The sequence below is a fragment of the Cyprinodon tularosa genome, unplaced genomic scaffold (assembly GCF_016077235.1).
Source record: "Cyprinodon tularosa strain WSP-4 unplaced genomic scaffold, ASM1607723v1 ctg370, whole genome shotgun sequence".
Classification (NCBI taxonomy): Eukaryota; Metazoa; Chordata; class Actinopteri; order Cyprinodontiformes; family Cyprinodontidae; genus Cyprinodon; species Cyprinodon tularosa.
In genome coordinates this window covers 269,864-292,913 of record NW_024039086.1, presented here as the reverse complement: position 1 = coordinate 292,913, position 23,050 = coordinate 269,864, and the positions used below count along the sequence as shown (strand labels likewise).

Genomic DNA, 23,050 nt, shown 5'->3' with positions numbered 1-23,050 from the left:
TTGATTTGAGTTTCCAGCTCTTAGCCAAGAGCTGCAGGGGAATCCACAGAAGAGTCTTCAGGTTTGGCTCACGAGGGCAGGCTCGGCAGGTTAAGCTCATCCAGAGCCTCAGGTAGAGACAGGATTCCTGTGAGGCAAAAACAAGGAAGAATTAGAATCTGATCTCATCAAGAGATAGCTAAGATTCTCAGGTTACTAGGCTCAGGTCGCTAACCAAACTAGATCAACACTGCGGCGTCGAAGCAAGGTCTGGAAGCAGGTTATATAGGGCTGGACTTCTGATGAGGAGATGCGCCTCAGGTGTGTTGGAAGGCTCAGCTCAGGAGGACCCACGGCACACTCTGCTGGAGGAAGGTGGTACAGCTCCAGATCCCAACAGGTTAAGGCAAAGGCAAGGCAGTTTCCAGATAGAAAGAGGATAAGAAACAAGGAATCAAGCAGAGATGGAACGCTTGACATCTCCTAACCTAATGGTTTTCAATAATCTGGCCCTGTCAACTAGTTTGTCATTTGCCTTTAAACACTGGAGCACAGCTGGGAGGAATGAGTTTAGTTGAGAGTGAGCGGGAGCAGCACAGATGTGCTCAATGAGCAATCATAAGGCGGGGTGGAAAGTGATGGGAATTACAACCAGCTGAGAGGCAGGAATCATGACAACAGGTCAGGAAGAATAACAGGAAGACATCAGTTTGACTCTAAAGCTTGCGTTGGGCATCCCTGATACCCCTGTGACTCCTTTTAAGCAATTGGCAAAAGAGAAGCACAGCTGTTGTCAATAGGTGTTTTTGTAATTATATGATCTTGTGTTTAAGTAGCTTTGAAAATATTCAAAGCAAGCCCTGTGTACCAAAACCCAGAACACAAATTCTACCTCCTTATTTTTTGACAAAGGTAATCTTCGCAAAAATGGTTAAAATTGTAGGCAACCAGATGTTCACTCAGTTTTTCTAAAAAAAAAACTTTTCGACACCTATGTAGGAGCCTTTGTCAGTTCTGATGGCTAGCACTACAGAAATCTGTAGTTTGAGCGCTGATGTTTTTAAGCACCTAGAGATTGATGGTCCTAGGCACATTCAGTTTGATTAAATTCAATTCAGTCTATTTATATAGCGCCAATTCACAGCATGTCATATCAAAGCTCTTAATAAAGACAATTAAACCAGATCATACAGTTAGATTGGTGGCAACTTAGCAACCCAGGAGACATTCAGGCCAAACGCAGTGTCTGCGGTGTTCATAGAGGACAGCAGCCGTGCAGATTATTTTAGTGGCCCAGACAGAGTTGTAGATGTTTGTAAGCTGAATCCACAACCTGCCCCCTCTGTTAAGTGATGGATTTTCTCTTTTGAGAAAAATGTCTCTGTCCAAGATTGGAACATTAGTCTCATTTACACTACCCTCTGAAAAAAAAATCAGTGCCGAGCTTGAATCAGTTAACCTTGCCGAGCACAGTTTCTTAAGACCGTTTACACACTGCGCTAGCACGGTTCCTCGCCTTCTAGTGACGTTATACGGTACTACTGCTCTCTAGAGGTAAACAAGCAAATCCAGCTGGCGGCACCGATAACATTTAGGTAGTTTGCAGAGAGTCAGGCGAAGAAGGCAACCTTTGGTGAATTTACTCGACAGAGTCGGCTTTTGGGAAGTGGATACGACAAACGATAGACTAATCAGGGCTTCTAGACAAAGGAAACAATGACGTTAATCATACTGCTGAGTAGAATCATCACTGGAAATCATGTGGGATGGTAGAGAAGCTAGGATTTTTATGAATTTCTGAAATTGCATGATTACAGAGGCTGACTTTAAGGAGGTGACACGGTCAGCTCATGCGCTCATTGGCTACGTTCACACTGCAGGCCTTGATGCTCTATTCTGATTTTTTGTGAAATCCGATTTTTTTCGCGTTGCTATTCATATTTCCAAATATGCGACTTGTATGTGATATACAACGCAGGTATCCCGCATGAGCAGTAGAGGACACAATGACGTCACAGGCCAGCGTGCTCTTTTTTTCCAGAAGTAAACGTAGATGGTAGTGCCAGCGCGCACTAGCGGTCTTTTCCAACAATAAAAACACGAATTTTTCAATATGTTTAAAGATAAATACTGCTCTCTGCATCATCATCTGCCATGGTTGTTGTTTTTCTTGCCGCTTCTACGTAGCAAGACACAGAATAGTGACCTTTGTCGGGTTTTAATGACGTTCACACACAGGTCGCATTTGAAAAGATCAGATTTGTATCGGATTCAGGACCACATAGCCAAGCGGCCTGGGTCGGATTGAAAAGAAAACCGGATCTGTGCTGTTCAGACTGACATGAAAAGATCAGATCCAGATCACATGTGGGCAAAAAAATCGGATTTGGGTCACTTCAGGCTGCAGTGTGAACGTACTGTAGCCTTTCTTACCTGGGAACTGATGCAGAATTGAACTGCGCCGAGACCTACTGATGACCTTGTACCCGTGTAGCGCGCTGCTGGTTAGGTGTTGAAACTGTCAGAAAAAGTGAGAAAACGTTTGTTTGTCTGCAGTTGACACCTGTTTAGTGGTTTCCATGACCTGCAATAACTGAGAATTTGCACAGGCACAAGGGTGATGTTTGTATAATATGTATAACCTGCCAATTTGAAAGAGTGTACTTTTTTAAACTTGGCTTGTATGTCACATTCTTCAAATAAACTTATGCTATCAAAAGGCCTCATATAGGGGGCTATAATTATCTGTTTAAATTAATGGTAGTTTCTATAAGCAGATTTGAGTGTATGATGAAAAAAGGTGATTTAACCTGCTGTATTTTCTTTGTTTTTGTTTGAAATTGTTAGCAGAGTGTAGTAAATTAAACTATTTCTGTTAGTAACATGTTTTACTTCTACTGCCAGCATTAGCATGTCTATAGTTTGGCCATTCATTATTCTCTTGCATGGGTTATTGAATGTAATAAAAGGAACTGGAGGTTGACAATATCGAGTTGGGTAAAAGGTCCTGTTTTTTTTTATCAGTCAGTCAATATTTACGGCACGTTAGGGACAGGCCTAACATAAGAAGATAAGAAAGGGTCACTGAGACCTGTCACTTAAGTGCCATGTGCCACTTTCAATGCACTCAAACTCTCCATAGTATTTAAGGATCAATATTGTGGAGTTCATAAACCTCTGAATCATTTATTATAGCACTACTTTTCTAATTGAGTTTTTTATTATTATTTTAAAAGATCAACCTATTATCTGGGTATCGGATTTCAAGTTTCCCTGCAGGTCATCTGAAAAGCTTTAGTCAAATTAATCTGGTGGTAGCTTTCACTTTTATTTCCGGGCTTCCAGTAACCAAAAGTCAATGAAGCAACATAATATCAGTCTCACTAATGGGTTTTTAGGGGGTAATTGTTACAGTATATGATGATTTATGTCATATCTAATTATGTAAAAGAAATGGTCTCATGTTACCTTTGTTTGTATTACATGTTTTAGTACAAAGATTTACTTCAACAAAGCAGCCAGCCTGCCTGCCATTGATTGTTGGGTACATTAAGAAACTCAAGGCACCACATAAATTCTTAACTTGTTAGACGATATATATCCAGCAATGATAAACCAAAAACTATATTACCTAGATCATACGTCTCAAACTCAAGGCCTGCTGACGGAATCTGTCTCCACACGGTAGATTAATCATGCCTTAAGAGCTAAAAACAGGCATATTATATCTATATAAATAGCAGTAAATTTATACACTGGAAAAACGAAATAGAAATAAATAAAATGTCTTAAATTAAGTGTATTTAGGCTTAATTTTAGTACGGTAGGTAAATGAATGCCAATGGAATGAGTATTTTTACTCTTAAAATAAGATAATTAGATAACATGCACTTGAAATAAGACTGTGCAATTGTGTTTTCTTATTTTAAATGTAAATTGTCTGGTTCCATTGGCAAAATGTGTCTTTTACCTCCTCAATCCAAGAACAAATGCACTTATTTAAAGAAAAAAATTACTTTAAAAAATACAGTACATTTTTTACAGTGCAGTGTTCTTTTCCTATACAAAATGATAAGATAAAAAGTTTCATTTATAGAGCTGCAACCTAAACTAGCTAGTTCAATGACCTCAGGGTGCTAAATGCTTAAAACCGAAAGTTAAACTTCAAACCATCACTTATCTGATTACGGTATTTTGTTATCAATTATCTGACCTCTTGAAAAGAGACTCCAAATAGCCTTTTATCCCTAAGTGGTCATTTGATCCTTTTGACCAGGCATCCCCAAAGTCCTCGAGGGCCGCTGTCCTGCAGGTTTTAGAGGTTTCTCTGCTCCATAACAGCTGATTTACATTGATGGTTGATTAACAGGCATTTGCTGAACTGCAATCGGCCTTGCTACAGCAGATAATCCTTAGGCTGGTGGCCCTCGGGGAATGACTTTGCCTGCTTTAGACTAATAAATCTATAAAGCCGGACATTGAGTCTGAGTTAGCACAACATTGTGACTTCTACACCATGAACAAAATCTAGATAAGTCATTTTTTCTTAAAATAAGTGCATTTGTTCTTGAATTGAGGAGATAAAAGAGACATCTTGCCAATGGAACAAGACAATTTAGATTTAAAATAAGAAAACACAATTGCATTGTCTTATTTCAAGTGAATATTATCTAATTATTTTATTTTAAGAGTAAAAATACTGATTCCATTGGCAAACTAACTCATTTACCTACTCAAATTAAGTGTAAATACACTTAATTTAAGAAATTTGTACTTATTTCTAGATAATTTTCCAGTGAATGATGTATGACACTAAAATTCAGTAAAGGACCACATAAAGAGGGGCAGAAATAGACAGAAAAAAGACTTGCAAATGCTTGATCTTTCACATAATACTGTCAGGTTTAGATGTCCTAACATGTAGTTTTCCAAACAGCACCAATGTGGAGTTTTTTTTCCTTTCAAGAGACGTTTAAAAACAAGCGACAGGAAGTAAGGTAAAGTGGTCCTAAAGTTATAGATATATCTGGCTGAGGAGTATTCTTTGGTCAAAGTTAAGCTTTGGGAATCTTCTTCCAGCCTATATGCCGACTAAACACCATCTAATGGAGCAAGATGTGTCTCAAAAGTTTCCTTCTAACTGTTCTTCCCCGTTTTAGTATCAGGTTATCTCTAAGACAGTTAAACTGGACTAGCCAACTGGAAAAAATCTAAATCTAGATAAGTAATTCTTTGCTTAAAATAAGAGCATTTATTCTTGGATTGAGGAGGTAAAAGACACATGTCTAATTAATTAAACTCATTCCATTGAAAAACATCATTTACCTAATCAAATTAAGAGTAAATACACTTAATTTAAGACATTTTGCTTATTTGTAGATCGTTTTCCCAGTGCGGTATACCTGTTTTTGATAAATTTACTCAATGCCCAGAGTCATTTGCATAAATGAGTCACAAGGCATCAAAACTTTGCATAAACCAGGAAGAGGGAATATTTCCTGTTTGCCTCGATGGTCTGAAGTGCGGCTGAGGAGTAGGGAGACAGAAGCTGAAGTGAGTACTTTCGGCTTTGTTCTTCTTGTTTCATTCCTCTTTTGAGGTTCGGGACACAAATGTTGATGTTGTTCTTTGGAAGACACCCCCGGCATACTTTCCAGTCAGTAGCAATGACCTTTGTACTTTTTGTGCTATCAGGTTACATTCCAGCCAGTCTCAACAGGTAGAGGTGTCGTTTCATACAGTTCAGTGATAAAGATTAATTACCGAGTTAAAGAGCTTGTGAAAAAGATTTCTCCATGTTCAGAGTCATACTTTTAATTCTGGGATAGATATACGTAGCAGCAGTTTCTGTTTGACATCCTGGGTCTGCAGTTGTTTTCATGGCTGTTCTTATGCAACATTTCTTTCTGTTTCAGTCGTTCTAGTTTCTTAGATTCCTGATATATTGTTCTCCCCTCCCTTACGGCAGATTTCTGTCTAACATGGAAAGTAACAAAGGTAGGCAACACCTTCCTCTTCAGCCTGTCTCTCTTGTTGATCTAAAAGTAGTTCCCTGTATACTGAGAGCATGTTGTGCGTTGGTTTGTTGTTTCAGGTCCTTGCTCTCATCGGAGCATTCCCATTGAGACGGATGAGAGAATGACAGTGTCCAGTGTTGACTTGGCCATGATGCCCTCTTGTAACAATTGTGCTGATCATGAAGAGCAAGGTAGGAAAGCTGAGAAGCATGGCTGGGATAGAGAGGTGTGTGAGCAGTTCCCTGGGAGGCTCCCTGAGGGCTTGTACCAATGTGAAGGAAGAACAGCTTCTCGGGCTTCTTCTGGCTTTCCTTTTGTGGCCCAACAAGCGGCTCACCCAGATCATCCTGTCAGACAGCAACAGCTATTCTACGGACGACATCCCATGAATGATCACAGGAGGGCCGTCATGGGTTCTTCTTTTGAAGAACCAGAGTTTTTGGAGCCCCCGTTACCTCTCATGTCAAACGTAAACATGGATCAGCATAATCTACAACAATACCCAACACCATTCATGCCAGGTCAGTGGAACTGCTCCATCTTTCGCATGATAACAGTTGGGATCCACACGTTGAAATGTGCTTCTTTTCACCTACAAACCGTCTTTAAATAGTTCCTATATTTGGTTAATAAGTAATTCACATCTGGACCTAAAAGAAAGACCAGCATATACAGTGCTCTGAGAGTCTACTCGTACCCATCAATTATCCTAGTGTGTTTTTCATTCAATCTAAAAAGTTACAACTGAGAAATGGGCCAACAATTCACCACCAAAATCAGAGTCGCCCTGGCAATATTTCTGGGGTGTCTGTTCCCCTCATTCCAACAGCTCCCAATGTTTATTCCCCCAACTTTAGAAACGGCTTTGCAACACTTCCCAGCTTGAGAGGTCCCAGTGACTTCTGGTTGATTTTAACACCTACTTCATGTTGTCAGACAGCTTCTGTTTACTTGGCTTCTTGGTTCTATAGGTGTGGCAGTAACCCCCGGCTCACACTGACTCCGGTCTTACCGTTGCGGTGCGGTGAGTGCGGCGCCACAGTGATTCCAAGTCATTAAAAAGACGTAAACCTCTCTCACCGGCTGAGAGAAAATTCTTGCAGAAAATTCAGCAAGAAAGCTATCCTTGCGGCGTGCCGGAGCCCTCCGCAACAAGCTCTTGCAAATATCCTTATTTGGGCTGTGTTATCGCGTGAAGTTACGTGAACTCAAGTGAACTTAAGTTAAATCTCCGGACCTGTTGCCGGAGCCGCAGAGCCGCACCACACCGTAGTCAAAAGGGCGGGGTGTGCGAGAGTTGCGGTCTCCGTCGGCTCGGTAACCGCACCGGAGCCAGTGTGAGCAAGGGTGGGGAGTTTTGAAAATGGACCAAAATATACAAGAATAAGAACATGAAATCTGATGATGGGAAACATTTAAGTCAGACAAAAAGATTTCATCCATTCATCCATCCATCCATCCATCCATCCATATATCCATTCATCAATCATCCATCCATCCATCAATCATCCATCAATCATCCATCCATCCATCCATCCATCCACCCATCCATCCATCCATCCATCCATCCACCCATCCATCCATCCATCCATCCATCAATCATCCATCCATCCACCCACCCATCCATCCACCCATCCATCCATCCATCCATCCATCAATCATCCATCCATCCATCAATCAATCATCCATCATCCATCCATCCATCCATCAAACCATACATCCATTCATCTATCAAACCATACATCCATCATCCATCCATCCATCCATCAATCCATCCATCCATCAAACCATCCATCCATCCATCCATCAAACCATCCATCCATCCATCCATCCATCCATCCATCAAACCATCCATCAAACCATCCATCCATCCATTCATCCATCCATCCATCCATTCATCAAACCATCCATCAAACCATACATCCATTCATCTATCAAACCATACATCCATCATCCATCCATCCATCAATCCATCATCCATCAAACCATCCATCCATCCATCCATCCATCAAACCATCCATCCATCATTTCATCCATCATCCATCCTTCCATCCATCAAACCATCCATCCATTCATCCATCATCCATCCTTCCATCCATCAAACCATCCATCCATCCATCCATCCATCAATCATCCATCCATCCATCCATCAAACCATCCATCCATCCATCCATCAATCATCCATCCATCCATCAATCATCCATCCATCCATCCATCATCCATCCATCCATCCATCCATCAATCATCCATCCATCCATCCATCCATCCATCCATCCATCCATCCATCCATCCATCCATCCATCCATCCATCCATCCACTTTCCACAACTTGGAAAGAAAAATCACATTGCTGCAGCAAGTAGTGTCACTACCTCAATAGAAATAAAGATCTGTTCAGAAAGCAGAGAGATCCGTTAATGTCAGGTGAAGTTTGAGCTGTGGATCTGCTGTGGGTTAATGACATTGGCCTTGGTGAGAAAATGGGGCAAACTCTACTCAAGAACAGATCTATTGGGTCCAAAGTGTATTTCATCCTGCTGATTTCATCAGTTCTCTATTAGTTGATTAAAAAATACATAATTTCAGATTTTTTTAACCATAGTACTCTACAGAAACATGCAATATGTGGCAGAGATGCAGGCAGCCTATCCAACAGATTGTTTGTTCTGCCGTCCTTCTCTACAGGCCCTGTTCCAATGCAGAGACAGGTTCCCCATCCTGCACCTCACCACCACAACAATCCCTGCTGTCACAATCAGGGCACTCCTCCACACCCACAACAGTTCGTTGTCAGATTTATTTATTAGTATGCATCGGTATCTACGATGTGCTGTGGACTTTGTCCTCCTGATGGCTCATGTCCTCTACAGGAATGGCCCACAGGGCAGGCCTCATCTTCAAGGTGTACCGTGTGTGCCACCTCCTGCTGATGTGATGCGTGAAGTCAGTGTAGACTGCTCAGGTGTTGCAGGTCCAGGAGCGGTCACCAGGGAGGTCAGGAAGACCATCAGCTTGCCGGAGGAGAGCAGTAAGCCACATGATCCTGATGTAACAGGTGTCTGTAACATTTTACCTACCAGATTAAAGATGTTTCACATCCCTCTTTATTCCAGGGAATGTTTTCATCACGTATTCAGTCGACACAGCTGATGAAATTATAAAATTTGTTGCATTTCTGACCAACCAAGGGTTCAAACCAGCCGTAAGTTCTTCTTGTCTTTCTATCACCTTTTGATCCACACGTATTTTACACACTCACCATTTTACTAATCTGCACAGATTGATATATTTGACAATCCAATCCGAAGATTGGGCATCAGCATATGGATGGACCGCTACCTGAATGATGTGAGCCTGACTGATGACTTGTCTGTCTTCTTGAAGACGAGTGTTCTCTAAAAGCTGAGTGTTGCTTTTTGACAGAAATCAGTGCTCATTATCGTGGTCATCAGCCCCAAGTACAAGGAGGATATAGAGAGAGTAGGAGACGACGAGCATGGCCTCCACACCAAGTATATCCACAACCAGGTGCACCTGCCAAAAACTGTTTCCTGTGAAAACTGCCCTCTTGTGGCTGTTTGCAAACTTGCAGTACAGTAGTGCATCCATAGACTAAATAAAACACTGAGCTGTGGAAAAACTTCTACCTATGTGAACCTTGTCTTTTAACCCTAATTCATCAACATTTTCCATCCTTTGTTTTGCCACAGATTCAAAATGAGTTCATCCAACAAGGCTGCCTGAACTTCAGACTGGTCCCTGTTTTGTTCCCAAATGCTACTAAGGTGAGAAAACACTGCAGGTTCTGTTACATTTTCCCAAAAATCCATTAGTATCATTAACAAACATCTGATTTTGACAGGCTGCACAGTAGTGTAGGTGGTAGTGCTGTTGCCTTGCAGTCACAAAGTTCAAAGTCCAGTTCACACTCCAGTGGCTTTCTGCCGGTGTTTGCATGTTTTCCCTGTGCATGTGCGGGTACCATCCAGATCCTCCAAACGTTCTTCCTTTCAAAGATCAAAATCATGACCATTAGGTTAATTGGTTCACAATTATTATTCACAAATGGGAATAAATCAAAACTATCTGCATCATACCTGTGAAAAGCTCAGTGTGACACACTGCTGCGGGGAGTATAACCAGCCCTTTAGGTTGACAATTAGCAAAGCAAAGGATGCATTTCAACCAATGGGAATGGTGCAAATTGGGTGATCAGAAATGCAGAGAGAGCAAAACAAAATTTTGCACTGAATTTTGCTTGTGTTATCCCATCAGTGACTGGATGTGGTTGTGATATAAGGTGATGTAGCAAAGCAGAAACAAAGGTATTTTCAGTCAAAAACTCACTGGAGTTAAGTCATCTCCATCACCATAAACATGGTGCAAAAAACGCATTGATATGGAAGTTCAGAGCTTTTAATATATATGGTGCAAGTATGCAGTGCTTTGGTTCGGTGTTATCAGTGAGATAGAGTTTTTTCAACATTTAGCAATCTGATGGCGGTGGGGAATAAATAAGCTGTTGCTGAATCGGCTGGACCCGCATCACATGCTGCAAAGCCTCTTCCCAGAGGGCAGCAGAGAGAACAGTCCATGGTGGGGGTGTGAGGGGTCACTGATGATGTTACGGTCGCTGGGATGAAATGTCTTTCATGGAGGGAAGATGATCCTCTCTGCTCTTCTCACCTTCTTCCAGTCTGAGGCGCTGCAGCCTCCACACCACACAGTGAGACAGCAGGTCAGAACGCTCTCTATGGGGCTTCTGTAGAAGGTGGGGAGGATGGGTGTGGCAGGTGGGCTCTCCTCATCCTCTGCAGGAAGTACAACTGCTTCTGTGACCTTTTGACCAGTGAGGTGGTGTTTATAGTCCATGTGAGGTTGTCTGTGATTTGCACCCCCAGGAATTTGGTGCTGCTGACCACCTCTACAGCTTCTTGTATCAGTTAGTCAGGTGACTAGGCCCTACAGTTCCATTAGATGGTAACAGAGGGGATTGTTTTTTCTGTCTTTGGTCTGGACCACATGTTGATTTCGTTAGAACATTAAACCCCTTTTTGACGCTTTCGATGAAGGTTTTGAAAGAGAATAAGGCGGTAAAGCTGGGATAAGGGTAGTTTATGGGGATAATCTGATCTGGTTTTCTCTTTCTGTTAGAAACATGTGCCCAGCTGGCTCCAGAACACCAGGATCTACCGCTGGCCCAATGACACCCAGGACCTGCTCCTGCGTCTGCTCAGGGAGGAGCGCTACATCATCCCTCAGAGAGGAGCTGACCTTACCCTCACTGTTCGTCCTTTGTGAGGATGCAAAAAAAAGGGACTCTTGGAAAAACATTCACCCTCTAGAAGCTCAACATACTGAATCATATCGCATTAATGTAGAATTTCAGATCTTGGAATCTTTCTCTTTTGATTTTTAAAGGCATTATTTCCCCTTCAGCATTTTATGGTTCAATCTATACTGTCAGATGAAAACTAACACATAATGTAAAATTGCAATATCTGTTAATTCTGTCTGTTAAATCACCATTAATTATTGATTATGGAGGCAGCAAAGGAATGGATAAACCCAAACAAAGTTTTTTCTTCAATACATTTTATTGAATTTTCTCTTTTTTGACACAACAAACTTACAGACAACAAACTTAACTTTCACTGAAAAAATGAATGCAATAATTTCTGGCATTTAATTAATCAGATTTTGTTACTTGTAACTAAATATGATTAATTAAATGCCAAAAGGGGTTATATTATTTTTTTCAGTTTTGTAACATGCACTTATACACACTTACATTCACTCATGCATTCAGCATTCAAACCTGCATTTGTCTAGTTCCAAAAATATACAAAATCCCTTTAGATTAAGGCAGAGAAAAATAACGAGGCGATATATGAATAGAAACTGTAGTAAAGACATCCATTCAAGACACCAATCAAAAAGCTCCACCTTCAGTCCCTATGACCATATATGGCTCCCTTAGATTCTCAGTCTCGTTGTATGTTAGTTTTGTTTTTGAGTGAATCCGCAACTTCTTTCCTGCAGAGTCCCATTGAGGGGGGCTCCATGCTCCTTCAGCATAGTGCAATAGCTTGAAGGCTTGAAGAAGTCCGTAGTCTTTCAATGCAGTTGTCCTCTGCGATTGTTTAAATTCTATTGCGTATGTTCCTAGAACACAGATTTTAATCTCTAATGGGACTTTCAGAGTAAACTATTCAGACAGGCATCTAATAACATCCTTCCAAAACCTCTGGAATTTAAGACTTTCCAAAAAAAAAAGAAAATTAAAAACAATCCACTGAACTTTGTTTCCGAGTTTGAAGATGTTTCTCTTCCCATCCAGGAAGCTTTTTCATTTCAAAATGTCAGAAATAGCGTTGAGTTCCAGGTTTTATACAGCAGCCCAACAAAGCCTTGTTTTTGTTTAGAAAACATGCAAATTGAAACGGGCGAACGGGTCCACCCCATTGGAATGAGGGTCATTTGGCTTCTTTGTTAGTCTACAATGCTCCATACCTGTCTATGTTTCTGATAGGGGTCATTAAAGTGAATTGTTGGCCTGGCTGAATAGGCGAGGTCTTCTGTTCCCCTATTTAAAAGAGGCAGACCCCTTTGTCCGTTTCAATTTGCATGTTTCCAAAATAAAAACAAGGATTTGTTGAGCTACCGTATAAAACCTCAAAATCAACGCCATTCCTGACATTTTGATTTGAAAAAGCTTCCTGGATGGGAAGAGAAACATCTTCAAACTAAGAAACAAAGTCCAGTGGATTGTTTTTAATTTTCTTTTTTTGGAATGACGATGACCTGGATGACTGAGAACCTTCACCTGCATATTGAACTCCATTTTGGGATCAATTTTAAGACATTCCCATAAACAATGGAGAAGAGTTCCTTCTACAAATAAAAGTTTAGTGCAATTATTTAGAATATCACTAGACATATGATGAAGCCTAACTGGTGTTATATAGGTTCTCATAAGCCATTTATATTGCAGAATTTTATATAGTGTGATCTGGACCCAACCTGATTTAAAACATTTATAAATTATCTCATTCTTTCCAACGGCATTGTCTAATTTCACTTGCGCCGCTTCTCCTGTTACTATGGTAAAGCCCTCCAGCACCAGGCTGCACGTGATCCGTGTGTCAGTCTGGGTTGCTGCTGCTGCTACTATTAGACACAGCAGGCAAACCTGTGACAAGCCGGGCGATGGGAAAGAAGGAGAAGATGATGAGAAAAAGAGAGCAGAGAAAGTGTGGACTGCTGGAAGAACTGTGGTGAACTGGTGAAAGAAAAGTGAAATGGTGCTCAAAGATGACCCTGAACATTTAGAGGATGTTTGGCTCAACCGGCTGCTGTGAAGCAGGATTCTCCACCATGAACAGAATCAACAATAAATATGGATCCAGGCTCTAAATGAGCTCCTTGATATGTGCTTTAGAATGGCTTAGTCTCCATTCAAACCAGGTTTAAAGCCTTGCAGGGCAGCATGAAGCCCACTGCCAACATTAAGACAGAAAAAAGAAAGAAAAAACAAACAAATGGTCAGTTCAGGTGTTTTATAAATTATGTGAATCAGGAAATTGTCTATATACCAAACTGAGCAATTGTTACCTATTTAAAATTTTTATATATTACATGGATCCATAAACACCTAATTTTATTTCTCTGCTAAATTCTGTTTAAAGTAACAGATTATAATTAAAAATGTCTCCAGACCTTTACTGGTTGATGATTTTCTTTATTCGGACCCCTCTGCACATCATTCTGACTTCATCTGCACGTTCTACATGTTTTTTCTCTCGTTATTAATAAAACACTTTTTACAGATTATATGGGTTTTATTTTACACTCTGATTCTTTATGATAATTGACCAGTAGGTGGCAGTATTCACCAATAAAAACACTATGAGCCCTGGTAGTTTTTCCTCTGCTGTGCTGTTTTATATTTGTTGTAAGAAGGAATAGAAACCAACAGGTGAGGAAGTTATTTTGAGATAAAAGAGAAATAGGTGGATTAAAAAGGTATCAGAAAGTTAACAGATCTGTAGACCAGCCACAACTGAAACATCCGGTCCAGATGTTCCACAGCAGCACCCTGATAAGCCTTCTCTGTGTGGGGCACCTGTAACGATCAGACTTCAGCCTATACCTCCTCTTTCTGCATTGTTGCAATGCTGGGTGTACCGCAGGAGGTTGGGTGATTTGCACACATTTGTTGGTGTGTGTGGTGGTGGTGGTGGGGGGGTGTGCATGTTATCAGCACCAGGTCCTGTCTCTGCAAACACCAGTGCAGCCAGAACCAATAAATCCAGCCTTTGTTATTGTGTTGCAGGACTTGCAGGACAATCCACTCAATCTTATCTTGTTATCTTGTGCGGCCAAAGCTTTGAGACGCAGACATTTCCCCCATTTTAGGACTGGAGCCCCACATCTTTTGTTTCCCACAGACATACTTGCATGTTATAACCTGTAGGCTGTACTTGTTTGTTTTTAGATTTTCCTATTGCTCTAGATTGCATTAAAATTCGTGGCTTCTCATCTGAATTTACGTCTCATCTTTGACTGGAACGTTCTAATGCATGGATTAGCTTTGATGTAAATCTTCCAATTGGAGCTCTGGCTCTATGATCAGGATGTCTGCCATGCTGGAAGGCAAAAATCCCCCCCATCCCCCCATCTCAGTCTTTTGATTCAACAAAAAGGTTTTTCTTCCAGGATTTTTCTGTATTTTGCTCTTTCTGTGTTTCCATCAAAACAGACCAGCTCCCCTGTCACCTCTGAGAAGCAACCTTTAGGATAACAAATTGTTTTCGCGGTCAGTTTCACTTTGATCCATGTTTTTCTTTGTTTTCTAGTTTTATTGGTTTAATTCCTATTTTGTTGTGTTTTCTGGAAATATTTGAGTTAGTCCTGTCTTTGTTCAGTCTCCCATATATACTCTCCCTGTGCAGTTCCTCAGTGCTGGTTCCTCGTCTTTTCCTGGCTCCTCATGTATGTTTTCCCTGATGTCACCAAGGTTCTGTTTTTTTCTGTACTTTTTATGTTAAATTTTTTGGATTCCTGCCTCAGTTGCCTTTGAGTACTTTCATTAAATCTACAAAACTCACCTCTGCATTTGGGGCCTCAAAACGTCAACCCAACCATGACAAGTATCATATATTTTTTTCTTACAGAACTGAAATCCCTAATCATGATGCTACCACTACCATGTTTCCAGAGATGGGAAGTAACGAAGGACAAATACTTCGTTACTGTACTCAAGTAGATTTTTCTGATATTTTTACTTTACTTTACTACTTATTTTTATGGAGACTTTTTACTTCTACTCCTTACATTTTTACACAAATATCTGTACTTTCTACTCCTTACATTTTAAAATATTGGCTCGTTACTTTAGTTTTGAATCATTTCAATGGAGTTACCGTTATTATTTTTCATGTCATCAATACCAAATTCAGTCTAATTGGATGGAAATCTACGTTGCATTTGACGCACAACTACAAGATGAATCGACAGATTCGGCGGTATTCATTCGCAGCAAATCATTGCAGCTTGGTGGCGGTGGCGTTAGCATAGTAGTATGGACGACGAGATGATTGAAAATGAACACAACGGAGATCTAGTCCTATTGGCAGACATCCATTTAAAATGTAGGCAACGGCATGAAAAAAGTGGTTTCTACTTTTATTTTTATACTTTAAGTAAATTTACAAGCCTGTACTTTGTTACTTTTACTTGAGTAAAGAAGTTTAATCAGTACTTCCACTTTTACCAGAGTATTTTTTGACACAAGTATCTGTACTTTTACTCAAGTACGGAAAGTGAGTACTTTTGCCATCTCTGCATGTTTCACTGTGAAAACCTTGTGTTGACATTAATGAGCGCCATCTACCACTGATCTACCAAGCAGAGGGGTATGCTGGAAGGTCAAAGAGTTCCTTTTTCTGCTCCTTTTTTAACCCGCTAACCTCCCCCCCCCTGTTGTAAACTTTAAATGTGACTTTTATTTTTTCAGAATTAAGGCCTCTGAATACAAATTCTTTTTTACAATTTATAAAATGTGATCAATGAATTGTTTTTACCATCATGCAAATCTTTGTCAGTCTGTCTTAGATATTCTCTATGTTTGTGGTTCTGCACGGACTAATTGTGACAAAGTTCAAAGAGTGTGAGTTTACCATAAAATAGGATGCATCTCTTCTTTCTAGTTTTGTTTTCCAGCCAACCGTGGCCCCAAACTCAGAGATGTTTTCACATTTGTTGATCACGGAGTTCTCAGCTTTATTCCATGTCAGAGAGGAATTTAATTATCACTTTCATTATAAAGTTGACTTTTTTCATTTAAATATTGAAATGTTTAAGACATTTTATCGCTTTCACAACCAAAGGTTTTGACAGCGATATAAATGTTTTCTATATTTAGCTGATTTCTACAGTGCATTGTGAAACAGCTGAGAGGTTTATTAGCAGATTTTTTACTCCTTGTTGTTCTGATCTTCTTCTTACTGTGGATCAAAGCTTCCCTGATAGTGAGCCATTCTTATCTTCTTAGTGTTTACAGTTCATCAATGATTGCTTGTTGTTTTTCTAATCCTGCATTTTAAGATGTGATAAGTTGTTCTCAGGTGCCTGGATGTAGTTGGAGGAAATCTGATCCATCTCTTTATGTTTTTCTGTGATTCCGCTCCCACATGGATTGCATCAGGATGCTTCCCTGTTAGCACCACCCGGCTTTTCTTCCCCAGATAAATGATTTTCCTGATATTCATTCATCAGGAGGTTGATTATGAGAGAAAATATGTTTGCACCAGTCCTCTGCTGTACTTCTAGCAGATTTTCAGTTTGTTCTTTGTTTTTTTTTTCAATGCAAAACTGTTTCTTTGCTGTTCTTCTTTTAACATATCTGTTGTTTCCAGGTTTTTGGCTCAGGTTTGATCCTAAAAATGTCCCACAATTCATCCCTGCTTTAAAAGTGAAAGGTTGTAGATTGTAGGGTTGTTTATCTCTATCCAGTAATAATGGTGGATGGCTGATTGAAGACATGTACTGTATATTGTTCCCTTACTTGAACAAAATACAGATTTGTCTGGGTTAAAATATTCTTACAAATAAACACAAACAGTTATTTTGTGGAAATTTAAAACATCACTGAAGCAGTTAAATTTGGGAAATGATCTTAATTGCAAAATGTGGTGAAATTGTTAATTATATTCAAGGGAGTCATGGTGTAATAATCATCATTCCAGAAACATTAACAAGCCCTGCACTGGAAAAACAATCTAGAAATATTTGAAAATTACTTAAATTAAGTGTATTTATCCTTAATTTGAGTAGGTAGGTTGAGATAGTTAGGTAATTAGATAATATAGACTTGAAATAAGACAATGTAATTATTTTTTCTTATATTAAATTGTCTTGTTCCATTAGCAAAGTGTCTCACTTAACTCTGTAATTCAAGAAAAATGCACTTATTTTAAGAAAAAAATGACTTATTGAGATTTACATTTTTTTGCAGGGCTAGTACTTATATATGTAGAGAAAGTAATTTGGTGACAGAGATGATTTGGGTTTCTGAACTTCCCCCCCTGGTTTTTGAACCTCCTTATTTCCATGTACCATCCCGGATGGTTGTGGATGATGCTTCCTCTCTTCCTCTCCAGATTTCCACTCAGACTAATGCAACAGCCTGGAAGTGGCAGGAAGCAGAGGAGAACATCCTCTCCACTGAAGGGGCCATCACCCTCTCCAAGCAGCTGGTTCGGTTCATTCCGAGGACATCCCGCTTAACGACTTCCTGGTGATGAGAAATGCTTCATCAGCACCTTCACATTGATGGAGAGCCTGACAGGGAGCAGGATGACCTTGAAGGAGAGCCTCGACTCTCCTAATGAGCCAATCAGAAAGCATCTGCTCAGCTTTGCCGGCAGCAAGGCTGAAAGGCTGCAAGTCTCTGCACTGGAAAAAACAGAAATAAGTAAAAATTACTTAAACTATGTGTATTTACCCTTAATTTGAGTAGGTAAGTGAGATCATTTGCCAATGGAATGAGTAGTTTTACTCTCAAAATAAGATAATTAGATAATATGCACTTGAAATAAGACAATGCAATTGTGTTTTCTTATTCTAAAATAAGTAAATTGTCTTATTCTATCGCCAAAATGTCTCTTTTAATTCCACAATCCAAGAACAAATGCACTTATTTAAAAAAAAATAAAACTTAAGATATAGATTTTTTTCAGTGTGAGCAACAAATGTACCTTCAAAATAATCTAAAAAATATGACGTATGCTAGAGTTAATGCATAGTTCTGAGGGAGCTTTTATCTGAAGTGCAGATTTTCCCAGAGGGGATGGTCCAGTAGGGAGCAGAGCCATTTCTGCTCCGATTTGTACATTTTCTCACATTTTGTCCTAGAATGAAAACTAAAGATCTGCAGACAGGATGGATAGTAAGTAAGTCAATATATAGCAATTTTCACAGATACAAATCACAAAGTGCTTCACACTAAAAATGCAATACAATAAAACAATGTAGAATGCAATGTATTGCAATGTGTTTAAAAACAAATGGAAACAAACTGCAAAAAATTGAAATTCAAGTAAGTTTATTTTTCGTAGAATAAGATGTTTTTTCTTGAATTAAGCAGTTAAGTGATACACTTTGCCAGTGGATTAAGGCAATTTACATTTAAAATTAGAAAACACTGCAGTCTCTTATTTCAGGTGCATAATATCTCATTTTATACTTATTTTAAGAGTGAAACTGCTCATTCCATTGGCAGATTATCTCATGTACCTGCTCAAATTAAGGGTAAATACACTTAAGAGATTTTTACTAATAGTTTTTGCAGTGTACAAACAAAGCCATAAAAGCCCCACGTCTAATTAAAAACCTGCTTAAATAGCAGCGTTTTCAGTTGCTTTTTAAAAGAATCAACAGAATTCATAGACATTCTCCAAAATTTTTCTGTCACAACTGCTACAGAATTTCAGATCATCAATGGATGTTTTGAAGTTGAGATTTTACGCACACAAATGAAACCTTTTATTAAAAATTCAAACTTTCTGTTGCTCACTCGCCTCCAAAACAAAGGGGATTAGATTAATCAGGCAGTCACTGTGGAGAACAGAACATTCGGTAGAACTTGATACAGAGGTCAGAATGGGAATTTAAATCCATGTTTCTCTTTCTCATTGTTCTGTGATTATAATGTATGAGAGAAACTTTTTTTTTTTTTTTTATTGTTGAACAGCTCATTTGATGTGGAGACAGATGCAGAACTACCAGAAGTGTCCAGTTTCCTTCTGATGTGTGTACAGATTAATGTTGCCACCGGTGCAGAGCTTACTAAGAGCTAATAACGCACTGGAAAAAATATATTTTGCCAATGGAACAAGACAATTTACATTTAAAATAAGACAAAATAATTGCATTTTCTTATTTCAAGTGCATGTCATCTAATTATTTAAGTTTAAGAGTAAAAATACTCGTTCCATTTGCAAATCGTCTTATTTACCAGCTAAACTTAAGGATAAATACTCTTAATTTAATTCTTTTTTACTTATTTTTAGATCATTTTTGCAGTGTGTATAGACATTTGTTTAATTTCATAGGACAGTGTGTGATTTTGAAGCAGACTAAAAAGAAAATAAGTTCATTTGTTTTTATATTTCTAAAAGTCAGAACGGAGAAAATGTAATTTTTTTTATTCAGGCCACTTTAACTATAATAACTTGCCCAATTATGAAACACAGCCAACCTTTGTATAATTGCACTGAATATTATTTAAAGACCAGTTAACTCTGAAATTAGACAAATGATAAAAGGCATGTTTTAAAGCCCAAAAACAATCTATCAATGATGGAATGAAACTATTACAATAGAAATGGTTGATGAGAACAAGCATTACCCCGGTTAAGTTAAATCAGTGGTCTCCTAATGTCCCAGACATGTGCATTAAATGTTTGGAAGGAAAGCATACTCTATATCACTGCGTATGGGATTGCCTAAATATGAAAACATATTGGAAGGAAATAGTTCTGACTTTATCTGAGATCATTAGAGTGAAGATATCTCACCTGGCAGAAATATGTATACTTGGTATATATCCAAAGAACTTTATTGTTACTCCTTATGAGTCAACTTTAAGTAATTATGGACTCCTGCAGGATGATTGCTTTGTCCTGGAGAAAAATGGATGTGCCCTTGATACATATGTGGATAAAGGAGGTGGCATCTTGCATCATGTTGGAAAGGCTGACTTATATAACCAGGCGAAGGGCTGCAGAGTTTCAGACTGTATGGAATTCCCTTAATAAAGTCTCCTAAATGTCAAAGTGCTCAAACAGCTCAAAACTGCTGCATTGATGTGCTGTTGAGTGTTTGTGTTTTAACTTTTATTTAATTTGTTAAATGTGTGAAGTATGTGAATGTTTTTTGGACATTGTGACTGATTATTTTATGGATGCTATTGTTTTGATTACTGTCTCTTTGTACAAGTAAAATATATATATATATATAACTCAATAAAGATATTATTGAAAATGAAAACTGAATGCAAATCAGAATTCTACACTGGAAAAAAAATCAAAATTTAGATAAATGTTTTTTCCAGTGTATATGTGGCAAAAAAGTAAGATTTCGTGTAATGTTAAAAAAACAAACCATGTGGTTCTGTACTGCTGCCTGGATACTGAAGCTGATCAATGTGAATGGAGCTAAATCCTTGAAAACCCTGGAAGGACACCTGTTCTTCCTTAACTTTTACAGCCGGGTTCAGATTAGCTGTCCAGTTAAGGCAGTGAGGAAACTTCTCCATGATGAGGGACGTCACATCAGCAAGTTGGCTGATGAAATCTGTGAGGGATGGACTTAAATAATCTTTTTGGCTGATCTGATAAATGATCTCCACCCTGTTCTCACTAAGCTGCAACATTAGGCCCCTAAGCTGGTGAAGATTCTCAGTCATCCAGGTCATCTTCATTCCAAAAAAAGAAAATTGAAAACAATCCACTGGACTTTGTTTCCAAGTTTTGAAGATGTTTCGCTTCCCACCCAAGAACCTCAAACTCAACGCTATTTCTGACAATTTGAATTAAAAAAGCTTCTTGAATGGGAGGCGAAACTTCTTCAAAACTTAGAAACAATCCAGTGCATTGTTTTTAATTTTATTATTTTGGATTGGGCCTCAAAGTATTTCATACTGTCCAGCTGTTTAACCTCCATCCTGTAATCACTCCCAATATGAGGATATTCACAGGAACCTGAACCACTATTTTCTAAATACCACTAATTTCATTATAATCCATTTGTTTTTAGATTATGCATCAATTCTTAGGTTCTACAGATTGTGCTAATTCAGTAGTGTAAAAGCATAATTTTAACATTATTTTGTGCATTTTTAACAAAAATTAAAGTATCTGTAAAAATCTGTAGAGGATAAAGAATAAACTTCAGTTCAGTTGATTCAATTTTATGGTGGCATGTTTTTAGCTTTATTTTGATAGTTTCCCAGTATCACTTCTTCCGGTAGAGTTGTAATATATTTTTCTACCAACGCTCCATGGAAAATTAATTATACCCACAGAGCTTCCAGTCTGCTTAGAGTTTTGTTTCTCTGAACCAAGTGATCTTATTAATTGTCATACACCTTCCCAATAATCCGTTATTTCTGATGGTCTGCTGCTGACTGCCACAGCTGGTTTTATTTTGAAAACCGGAAGTGCTTGTTCGTCACGTCTAACTTCATCCTGTTGGCGGTAGGAACTGTGCTGTTTGTAGCCTGTTATGGAAGAGGGGGGAGCTCCGGTGGGGGGCTGTCTGACTGAGGAGGACTGTGGCTGGGATCCGCTCTGAGCCGTGATTTGGAAAGATAAGGCTACACCGGTGGAACCGTCTCCCTCCACCCCAAACAATAACAGCACCGAGGCAGCGCGGGAGTCCAGCATGCGGCCAGCGGACGGAGAGCTCCGGGCTGCAGCGGCTCACACGGCGGCTCCGCTCCGCCGTTGAGCTTCGCTCTCGCGGCAGCAGTCGATCCTTTTACGGGCTGTGACAGGCTGGGCGCGCGGCAGACACGGCGAGCATTGTTTCGCTTTTTTTTTCTTTTCTTTTTTCACCGTTTTACCGCCTGACAGCCCCCCTCCTTCCTGACCAACAGGGTCTCAGATTCTCATGGACTCCCTGCGTTAGTTTTCTCCTTTTCAGCTCTTTCTCTGTGTGAGCAGCGCTGCAGTCATGTTTGCAGTGCGGATAGTCACCGCAGACTACTATCTGTCCAGCCCCATTAAAGGCCTGGACGTGTGTTACTCTGAATTCAGGGACAGCGAAGTGAAGAAGGTGCCGGTGGTGCGGATATTTGGAGCCACTCCAGCAGGTCAGTCATCTTTTTTTTCTTCCTCCCCTCTGTAACAGAATCGCGCGTGCTTTCTGGAACGCGCACGCGCGCTGACCTAGCTTGTTGCTGCTGTTCGGAGCTTTGTCTCTAAAGGAAACCCAGCTGCTCGCTCAACCACTGAAAGCTGGAGTTTGGGTGTTGACACGTTGTGTCTGCGCGACGTGAGCCGCCAGCAGCAGCGGCAGAGGGAGACCTTCTTCTCCTCCTCCCCTCCGCGCTGCTTTGTTTTCTCCCCCTGCTCCATCACGGTCTGCTGCTGCTGCTGGTGGACATGTTTCTGCTGGTAGAAAGCAGCTCACATGTGCTGCTCTTTTTTAATTTATTTATTTTTTCAAATCTTTGTATAGGTTCTTTTTCAATTTTAAAACGACAAAACATCCATAAACAGCTGGTAGAAATCGACTCACATTTGATATATTATTTATTTATTCCTTTTAAGGTTTTTATTGGTTCTTTTTAAATTAGCAAAATACAAAAAACTCATAAGCAGGAAAAAAAGCAACAATAACAAAAGACACATCACAATTTCAACAGTATTTGCATTGATATTTTGCTTGTCATGCCCAAAATTAATAAAGAAAATAAAGATATAATTAAATTCTAGATATAATCTTTCCCTAGATTAACAACACTGTTTAGTTATATAATCTCAGGTT

General features: G+C 39.5%; 2 protein-coding genes across 6 annotated transcripts in view; both read left to right on the top strand.

Annotated features, from left to right (window-relative positions):
* The first annotated feature begins 5,434 nt into the window (after positions 1–5,434).
* On the top strand, positions 5,435–11,337 carry traf3ip2a (TRAF3 interacting protein 2a). 5 transcript variants are annotated; one of them, XM_038296492.1, is made up of 11 exons: positions 5,435–5,532; positions 5,895–5,976; positions 6,074–6,187; positions 6,326–6,517; positions 8,681–8,777; positions 8,866–9,023; positions 9,109–9,197; positions 9,275–9,343; positions 9,419–9,523; positions 9,706–9,780; positions 11,150–11,337. In XM_038296492.1, the coding sequence occupies exons 2-11, from the start codon at positions 5,961–5,963 to the stop codon at positions 11,294–11,296; spliced, it is 1,062 nt and encodes a 353-aa protein (XP_038152420.1). In that variant the 5' UTR covers positions 5,435–5,532; positions 5,895–5,960; the 3' UTR covers positions 11,297–11,337. The 5 variants fall into 5 exon arrangements, with proteins under 5 accessions (XP_038152420.1, XP_038152417.1, XP_038152419.1 ...); XM_038296489.1 differs by having other exon boundaries at positions 6,074–6,517; XM_038296491.1 differs by having other exon boundaries at positions 5,459–5,532; positions 5,948–5,976; positions 6,074–6,517.
* Positions 11,338–21,887: 10,550 nt separating this feature from the next.
* rev3l (REV3 like, DNA directed polymerase zeta catalytic subunit) overlaps positions 21,888–23,050 on the top strand; it is a 94,795-nt gene continuing 93,632 nt past the window's right edge. Inside the window, exon 1 of the mRNA XM_038296500.1 lies at positions 21,888–22,373. Within this exon, the coding sequence (XP_038152428.1) occupies positions 22,235–22,373 (139 nt within the window). The 5' untranslated portion in view covers positions 21,888–22,234. The remainder of the gene's footprint in view (positions 22,374–23,050) is intronic.